This window comes from Hetaerina americana, unplaced genomic scaffold, assembly GCF_022747635.1.
Source record: "Hetaerina americana unplaced genomic scaffold, ioHetAmer1.1.p SCAF_1, whole genome shotgun sequence".
In the NCBI taxonomy this organism is placed as follows: Eukaryota; Metazoa; Arthropoda; class Insecta; order Odonata; family Calopterygidae; genus Hetaerina; species Hetaerina americana.
In genome coordinates, this window is record NW_027286069.1 from 65,128,347 (window position 1) to 65,138,396 (window position 10,050).

At 37.1% G+C, this 10,050-nt stretch overlaps 1 protein-coding gene across 1 annotated transcript; it reads right to left on the bottom strand.

Annotated features, from left to right (window-relative positions):
• Positions 1-2,384: 2,384 nt before the first annotated feature.
• LOC139685894 (cuticle protein 65-like) lies at positions 2,385-9,987 on the bottom strand. The gene is made up of 2 exons (XM_071583028.1): positions 9,932-9,987; positions 2,385-3,288 (listed from the first exon to the last, which is right to left on the bottom strand). Exons 1-2 carry the CDS (start codon positions 9,935-9,937, stop codon positions 2,827-2,829), a joined length of 468 nt encoding a protein of 155 aa, XP_071439129.1. The 5' UTR covers positions 9,938-9,987; the 3' UTR covers positions 2,385-2,826.
• Between the last annotated feature and the right edge of the window lie 63 nt (positions 9,988-10,050).

Here is a 10,050-nt window from a genome sequence, read left to right on the forward strand (position 1 = left end):
CAAATTTAACTTAAGTTATTCCTTTTAGCGCCAACTTGCGTCCCCTGCGACTCCTCTGATGGTAAATCAACGCCTGTTAATTATTAATTTACTTGCTTTGAATCTAATTACTGATTGCCTGCCTGTTATTTGTGTTACTTAGTTACTTGAATAATGTAATGAGGTCACTGAAATGTAGCAAAACGAATTGCGGAAAAACATTGGAAGGATTATAAAACAAAACTCAATCTGGGCTGCAGAGTTGCTTTTCATTACCCCACTCGTTAAACATTCTAAGAATGAGTCAGATTGTTGTCTCAGGCGTAAATTGGTGGAATTTGCATAACATATTGAAATGTAATGAAATAATTGACTTTGTAATTCCACACACTTTATTTAAGGAAAAAATTAAATGTGCCTTTTCCAGTGGTTCATGCCTTAAGAACCTGATCTCTCACACTAAAGACTAAGTCCCCAAAAACGAGAGGAGTGGAGTGTATGAGTTAAAGTGCACAGATTGTAGCACAAAGTATATTGGGCAAACAGGACGGAAATTTAAAGAAAGGATTAAAGAACGCCAAACATGTGTAAAAAATAAGAACATAACATCCCTCTTTGCAAGGCACCTCATCGAAAGTGACCACAAAAGTGACTTTTTGACAAAAATTATTCATTTTAAAGAAAAAGGTCAAAGGCTCGATGCTTTGGAATTTGTTTTGAAAGTTGTGGAATGCAGTTAGAAATTTTGAAATGTGTCCGTTGGAAAGATGATCTTGCCAACGAAATTTTGTATCCCGCCCACTCCCCAATCCTAGACCTACCAGTCTTCTAAATCAAAAATGTAATTCTCTTTTCTTGCCAGCTACATTGTAACCTTTTTACCCCTCCAACCTCCCTGACCAACCCCCCCCTCCTATGATCAGAAGGTATATATAGCCAGTGTGCTTCTATGAGGACCACCTGATGATGACGTTCAACGTCGAAACCTGGGTCGTGTTTTTTAAATCAAGTGTGTGGAATTACAAAGTCAATTATTTCATTACATTTCAATGAGTCAGATTATTTACAATTTGCAATACTGCATTGTCAATACGATACATGTGTCGCTCATCAATATTATAATGCACGTTTTTCTTCCTCCTCCAGTTTCATATATTTCCTCATATCATAAAATTTTTTCTTCCCTCTCTCCACAACTTCCTTCTGCAGCCTACTATCCACAAAGCAAACCAAATCCACCATTATACCAGTTCTTCAACTCTCCCAGATCTCACACTCCAGATTTTTCTCCAAGAATAGCCCTTTAACGTTAAAGTAACCTCTATGTATTCTGCATACCATAAAAATAAGGTCTTCATCTAATACTTTTCTCTAAATTGAATCAAATATCTCATTCTGAAATATTATTTTGATTCCTCGGAATCTAATAGCCAATTCTGATGTTCTATTTGTTTTGTGCTTCCAATTTTTTAATATTGAATAAGTATTTATTACGAGAGGTACAGAACTTCCTGGCCCCTAATGGGTGGTATTTACATTCGTTTTTTCGTTGAATACCTATCAAGCCTTGAGGTCATCGAGGAATCATTAGACTACGCAACTAGGAATGAAGCGCCTCTGGCATATTAACTTTTATTATGTTAAAATGTGAATACCGCATCATATGGTAAACTCTCGGGGCGATAAAAACGTTCGATTGGTTGGAATTTGAAGTTATGTTGTAGTGTATTGTATAGAAGAAAGTGAAACGTATACTAGTTTTTTTTAAATACCGTTTTAATCCTTAATTTGGTATCAGGTGTCATGTAATAAGTTCTGTTGTTAAGTATTTATTTTTTATGCATGGGCAGATTGTTTCAATTGATTTGAAAAATTTATCTTGAATTTGTTTTCATTAAGTTCCAACGCCAATCAATTAATGATTTTCCCCTGGAGATGAATAGGTTCCCTGGGATATAATGCTTGCTTTTATTACTTTGGCGCACTAGCAATTTTCAAAGCCGGACAAATTTAATTTCCAGTAATCTTTTACTTTTACCAAATTTGACTGATTTCTGTTTATTTAATTATAAATACCTATTTTACTCCTTGCAATACAGACGTGAATTTTTAGAATAAAGAAATTGTAAGTTCATTAAAGATATTGAGGCTGAAAGAGTCAATGTCTATTGAAGTCATGATTGACTTATAAAATAATAAAATTATGGAATATTGCAAACTTGCCCTTGCCCTTGATATCTTGAGCACCGAGGTAAAAATAATTCTAGCGTTTGCGTTTGAAGTGATCATGCACGTTACCTCATCCAACCTCCATGAAAATTGTTTATTATCCAAACGGGAATCCGTTCAAGTACAACCGCCAGTTTGTTGCTCACAAAATGAATGTGTGAATGGCGGAACGTAATTCAGTATAAATAATGTTCCCTTAATGTAACATATGAATCATTTCGTGGGTCATAAATCTTGGAGCTGAAATGAATCACACTGAAAATTTATAACAAGTAGATTTATTTTTACAATCTCATTTTTTATGCTAAATATTTTTGGCTTGCACTTGGCAAATTAAATACATAATATATCTTGTGGAGGAGGCGACAGAGGCATGTGGAAAGATACGCGATCGACCATCGCGCGGACGTTTGGTGGCGGATCGCTGCTGTTGGTAGAGGTGAAAATGATAGGATTCAGGGTGCAAGGGAAATGGGAAAGCGACCAACCCAGTGTCAACGACTCTGGACCGCTCTTCCCTCTCGGAGGAACTGTGTGGGTGGGATCAATGTGGCTATTTCCTTCTTTGAGACGTCGACCGCCGGCCGGCCGTTCCTCTCCCAACGTTGCAGTCGGACCTTAACCGAGGACGACGGCTCCATGGTGGGCGGGATGCGCGACAATCCCGTGGTGCAGGCCGTGGTGGACTCCGTGGGCGACGACGGAATGGTGGGCGAGGGCGGGGACGGCGGCGGCAACGACTCCGTGGTGAGCGGCGACGACTCCGTGGTGTGCGGGGACGACCGCGGGACCGTGGGCGACCACGGTGCTGTGGGCCTCGATGACGGGGGCGTGGTGGACGGCGGCGGCCACGTGGTGAACTGGAGCCACGTGGTGCACCGGGGCGACGTGATGCACGACTGGAGCGGCGGCTGCGTAAGCGTGGCTCTCAGCCGTGGAGTATGCAAAGTTCCCTCCCAGGCGGGACGAGTGGACGACTGCGCTGTCGAGGCTCGGGGTGCGGACGAGGTGGGACACGGGGTGGTGGAGGAGACCAGCAGATGCTGCGCCGACGAGGGCGATGCAGACGACTAGGAAGGCCTAAGGGATTGGAATCAGGCGTTAAGCTCACCAAAGTCCTTTGTAAATATCCGGTCATTGGAGCCACGATGGGTTCATTCATCGTTGCCAAATCAGTCGCGGTACATTCATGATGTTAAATTTGTATTGAAAGTTAAGATTGAGCAGAGAAAAAAAGAAAAGGGTGTAAAGTGCCCAGTATTTAATTGAGGAGGGAAATTTTAGACTTAGTCGAACGAAGTAGCTCCCCTTTCACCACGGAACGAAATTGCGATCTCCACTATTCATTCACAAGGTAATTCCACTTCTTATTCCATGTAGAAATCCATCAATAAATTGAAATTCATGGCTGCCTGAATTAAAAAGCGTAGTGGCTGTATAGAGAGTTAAATAGTTGGGAGATGAGGATATTGAACGGAATATTTTGCAAATGGTGTTTCAGCAAAAAAAATCAAGGATTCACAACGAATTCACAAATTCAAAATATGGGAAATTGAGTATGGACTGATATTGGAAGTATCACATTCAGATAATTAATGGAGTGTAGGTGTTAGAGCTACATGTGTGTGTAAAAATCATTCGGCTTAGATCATACAGTAATGCTAAGGAAATGAAACGATATGGGCGATGTTGACAAAGTTTTATTACTTTGAAAATGGTGCCAATTTTTTAAGAATTTTTTATTCCGCAGTGTTTAAATAAAATAATTTGAGTCGCAATCGATTGTGATTTTCACTGTTGTGACTTTTCCGGGACTCAGTATTAGATTTTCCGAAGATTTTGCTCTTTTCCGACCCAACTTGTAAGAACATTCACTTCACTTAGTAATTCAAAATAATACTTGTCACCACATGCAGAAAACAGTTTTTATACTAAACGGCAAAACTCGAATTGAATAGATTCGGAACTCTTACATAACTTGATACTCAAGCTTGAGCGGTGGCTACGGGTGTGTAAGTTCAGAAATCAAACTCCGCAGCAATTGAATTTTTGGAAGGAATATAGAGAGTGAAGCACCTTTTAGGCAAGTTAGGATTCAGAAACGAGTGACATTGTATTTTATCATTGATTTTCTTCAATTTTCTTATGAATATTCTCCCGAAATTCACAAAATCGACCTAGAATGCCAATCTGTTTTATTCGTATCTCTTTCTTGACATGGTGAATACTCAAGGGGGGTGAAATAAATGCGAAGGAACGAAAGGAAAATCTCTCTCCCTTTCAGAGACATGACGATGGTACGGAATTCTTGGCGAAATTTGAGAATAATATAGGGTTAGTATTCGACCTGGAAGATGAATCTGCTTTATATTCTGGGATACCCAATTCCATAATTTAAAACCATGAAACGATTTATTTCGCATGAGATGAAAAAAGACGATCGTGAGCGTTTGCGCCCATGTGGTATGCTTTAAAAAATGATGTACCTGACTTCGAAGTCTTAAATAGTGAAGTTTAACATGTGTTATATTTATTGTGGCCAGCTACGGGAAGAATGTATAATCATTAAATTGGGTAAAGAATCAAATAATGAAAATGAGAAGAAAAATAGCGGATGTTACCGTGGGTACTGAGGGGGAAATTGTGTCTACGGAAAATGTATGAGAATGCACGGGAGAAAGGGGAGACAATAGGCTCCTCCCATTCGTTTAAACTGTCTACTGATTTGTGGTATTAGATACATTAAAGAGGGGGAAGTGGGTGAGTGGTATGGGAGTTTGTTAAAAGTTGTTCTGCGGGAGATATGGAGCGTAAGGTTTATCGTTACTGAATTTTTCCGTTCTATTTTACATATATTGAGTCTACTAAATGTTCCTAGAATTTAATGTGGAGTTATAATTTGGTTTATCCAACATTATGCTGTATCGAAAGGTGGAGGGTATTTGATTTTGGTAAATACAGGATTTATGAAGATAAGAGTAGCATGTAGTATCAACCTGGGAAATACAATTTAAGCCTTTCTTGGTGAAGAGGATTCACGAGTTCTCGGGTTTTACATCAGAAAGTGATGTTTTAGTAAGGTTTAACATCAGATAATGCTAATTATATAAAAAAGCTAATAGTTATGCCTTCTTCGAGTCCTTTTTCCGTGGACTACGTATTAATATTTCCCATTAAAGCAGCCATTCTGTTGTTCTTTCTATTTTGATTTATTGCGACCTTAGGTGGGATTACCTAATCCATATAATAATTGTAATCTTTAATCTCCGTCTCCGAGTAATGCTCTATAATACGATACCTTTCACTTTCTTCTCCTCTGTACGCTCCCTCGTTACGCAATTTATCTCTGAAATATTCTTATGGAATAGAATGCCGAAGAAAATATAAAGGCTTATATGTTCTTCTAGTCTACTTATTTAGTGGTTCATTGATTGCCGTATTCCACCAAACTATTTTCCTACATTTTATCTTTGTTTTCAACGTTACATTTGATATTTACGGTTACCCACTAATGATAGTAGTCAGGTGATTATAAATGCTTCAAAATACTTTTGAAACAGAATTGGTAGAAAAACGATAACTAACCACATGAACTGAAAGTCATATATAGTAAAGTCTTATTGAAAAAAAACATGCATCTTTGCTGAAGTTTGAGTTTAATTATAGTCCACGGGGTCTTGAGTTTGGACGTGAAAAATGCAGGTGGGAACCTCTTTTGTAAATACTGGTCAAACATTTATGATGATTTCTCAGTTGGTAGTTTAATTCTGGTGATTTCCCATACTCAATTTACTTCAGTGGGGTGAAGTGGGAAAGGAGTGGCAAACAATGTAGTGATGCTGGAACACTGTCCTCAAAGGTATGAAGTCATGGAATTCTATGGTCAACTCTGTAGAAATTGTCGATTTTCATGTTTGAATTTCACTGGTCACCCTTAAGCCTGAATTCTTAAATATTGTCGTATGTTTGATATGGTGTGACAATTATTATCCAAATTACTGCAAAACAGAACTTACTTGCCGTGAAACAATATTGTGTTAGCGAAACAAACTGCAGAGGCATTTTAGCGAAGATTTTTAGCATTAAATTAATTCATATGAATTGATTATAGACTAACTATATCATTTATCTAATGTTTACCATATTCTCAAGTAGTATCAAATCTATTATATCTACAATAAAGTCTATGAAGTCTTTTTTCTAGTGAACCTATCCACTCAGAGGCCTGTTATTGGAAAGTTCGCATGAACTAGATTGCGCAAATAGGGGTCAATCTGAAATAGATGTGGCATACTGAGAAATAAGACGTTGTGAGTTATTGCTTCTGTAATTGTGATTTATGTGTCTGTTAAATGGTAAAAGACGAATGGGACGGCTAGATCAAGCAAGAAAAGTAGGCTGGAAGCTGATTAAATCTGTGATATTTGACTATGATCAGCATGAGTTAAATAAGATGAAATTGACGCTGTCAAAAATCCGCAGTAACTGCTGAGCGCGTCATGGAATCCGTTTGAGTGGCAAGGAATGAAGATGAATCTTAAGAGAATATAAATAATGAAATTCTCAAGAAATACGACAAGTTTACGTCGAAGTAGGGTTGGCACAAATTAAATCAGGTGGAACGCACTTAGTATAACGGAATTTTGGTAGAGAATTGGAGAAAATCCAAGGAAATGAGAAGGAGAAGAGTATTTTTGAAAGAAATATTTCAGAGGAGGAGGGAATCAATGACTAGAACTCGGTGTAAGGACATAAGGAAAACATTAGTAAAAACTTTGAGGCTAACTATGGTTTTGAATGGTTTCGGGACCCAGTGTTTTAGGAAAGAGCATATCTTGTGAGATAATTTGATAGTGTTGATAATTTTCTGAGTTTTAGATGTGGGCATGGCGAACGTTAGGGAAAATATTCTGAATAGACAGACGCTGACAACCTTTGGAGATTTAAAAAAGTTGGAAAAAAGAGGATGATGCAGATGAAAATTTTAGTCAGAATAAGTCAATGGAGATGATACTCATATCGGAAGTTGATAACATGCTTAAAGCCGCGATAGAATGGGAAAATATTAGCTCAGTGTTAATGAAGAAAGTCGTGTGCCATTTTTTATTGCTTTCATATGGGTGGAAAAAATTAGAAGTTGAAGAAGAAAATAATTTAATGTAAAAGATTTTTTGAAAATTTTTAGATTTTTTGATAATATTTTTAAAAGTGCTTTAAAAGTTAACGATGCTCTCTATATTAGCTGTCATAGCCCATACATTACCTAACACTAATAGGCAGACTACCTCTGACTCTAATAGGCAGAACACCTATAAAAAACTGGAGAAGATCCTGGGAAAACTCGGAATCCTCCCACTGCAATTACTTTTATCAAGACGTGTGATTCAAAGATCCATGATTAGATGCCTATTTAGGGAAAATCTTCAGTTAGTAGAATCGTACTCGTCCACGTATGACCAGGGTTAACATTTTGTTAGTGAGAAATTAAAGGAGTACTTGTAGAAAGGTAATGTTAGAATGGATTTTTGTGTTTATCTTGGACCTCTTTTCCAAGACTAATATTCAAAGTTCCATAGATGATAAAGACATTTCACATTAAATGCATTAATTTGTAGAATAAATTTTAGAAATTCCTTATTTTATGTGAAGTAAATAAATTAAACGTCATGGTCTGGGGTTTCAGGGATCAATTTTTGCTCACAAAAGTTATGGAGCGTGAGAGTTTTAGTGACAAACTCGGAATTTTAAAAGAATTAAAAGGAAAAATAAATACTTCAAATTTTTTAGCGAAGTTTATTACGATAGCGCAATGAGGCACGATGACAATAAGAGAGACCTGGTTATCTTGTTGTAGGGGCAGAAAATAAAGCATTAAATCGAGAGGTGACTTCGCTTAAAAAATTGAGCATTAACTCTATGCATTTAAAATGATTTGCAATCATTATGTGCTGCGAAAATATTCCATAAACTCTTCGAGATTCACTGGTGACAAAATTCGAAGCATTAATCACAGCATTGTATGAGATTATTCCTTCACAGACTTCACGAGAGGATTTAAAGTGGCTTATTGCCAAAAAAAGTAAAATGTTGAATTCTAAAGCTTGGAAATTGAAACTTAAGGACGAATGATTAACAAAGAGTCTTAAAAAATAATTATCCTCGATAGTTTTCGGTACTCTGATTGCATTATTAAAACAACGATACTTTCATAAACGATTCAACTACGCGGTGCGGAAAGCTGAGCTAATGCCCGTAACCATTAAGATTTAATACCACCATAGTGCGGGGATTCCCTTGTATGTAGCTTGAAAGAGGTGGGTAACTCTGATTACAATAAGTTTTTTATGATAACGGAAGAATAGCATTCCAATCGGCGTTAAAACGTTGGCATATTTAAAATTTTCCAGATGATTAGCAGAATCTACATTTTGAATCCTAGCACTTAATTGGACACTATTGGTAACCTTCGCCGATATGATTTAAAACTTCGCCTGATTCATTGGATGGGGAAATACTCTTTGGCTGCTATAACTCGCAAACTTTTTTATGATGAAGCCTTGTCGATGTTTGAAAGTAGACATAGAATAGAATAGAGCAGCATCGAAATGAAAGTTGATACTCTCGGGCGGAAAGACCTTTGAAAGCTTTCATCCCTTTGAAAAAATTGTGGAATGTAATTTGGAATGCTGCCATTTGCAGCTGTCCCTTTTCGAATGCTTTATTGGATATATTGCGATAAATGTAGCTGACGTGTATATAGTGCAGAAGTGAAGGTCAGGATGTGATTACTGTTTGCTGAGGTGTGAGACCTGGAATGTGCATTCAAGGATTATAATTAATTATTTATCATGAGCAGGTAATCGTGGCTAACTGTGCGTGACTGTTTATGACTGAAAAAAGTAGCAAATATTTAATGAAAATATAAAAAGATGAGTGATTATTTGTTATGCTTGGAAATTATCGACTTTTTGCGTAAGCAATCGTTACCTGTATGGCTTTTACCTGGCAGCATTTCACCAGTGGTGACAATCATACGTCGGAACGATTGCTAAACTGTTCGCTGTCACAGATTAGCTATAAGCAATGCAAAAGGTATTTCTGCTGTGGATGACGACGAAAGGTGATGACAATTAGGCAGTATTACTTTGGATTTTAAAGAAATGTTTGTTGTTGTGCTATCAAAGTATTCACTGGATATGTGATAGTGAAAAATGTTTTGCTCATTATAAATTAACTTTTTGTCTGTCTGTGTGGCAGAGGGTACGTCAACATCTGTGACAGAGTTAAATGTAAAGACTCGATTCTCCACTCATACTCTGAATTTATCTCAACTATCTTGTCAACATATAGGTAGCTTCAACTTTTTCAGATGTCTTATTGGTCGAATAAGAGATATTAATTCCTTAAATTAGTTTCTAACCTAGGTTTAAAAATGAAACATATTTGTACTTACTGGGTACGTAGTGATTAAATTTTATGGACAGTAAGTAGGGGTATTTTTTAAGTGTGTGTCGACATATATTCATGAAAAACTGATATACAATCAAGTAACACACTATTTACGAAGAAAATCTAGATATGTTAAATGTTTTTCAATTGAGAACTTAATGAAAATATCTTAGTTAAATTAGTGATCCTGTAGCATTTGGAGAAGTGTTGCAAATTTTCTTAAGATAATTACCAAATTTTGAGGTTTAAGGGACTGCTGGAAATGTTTACTCACCTTCATGTTGAGGAGTCCGTTGGTGCTTAGAGAGCGGATCTCGTCTCGATAAGAAGTTGGTGGGTTGTGTGACGAAGCTAGGACAGTGTCGAGGCTTTTATACTGGTGCACAATCTGGT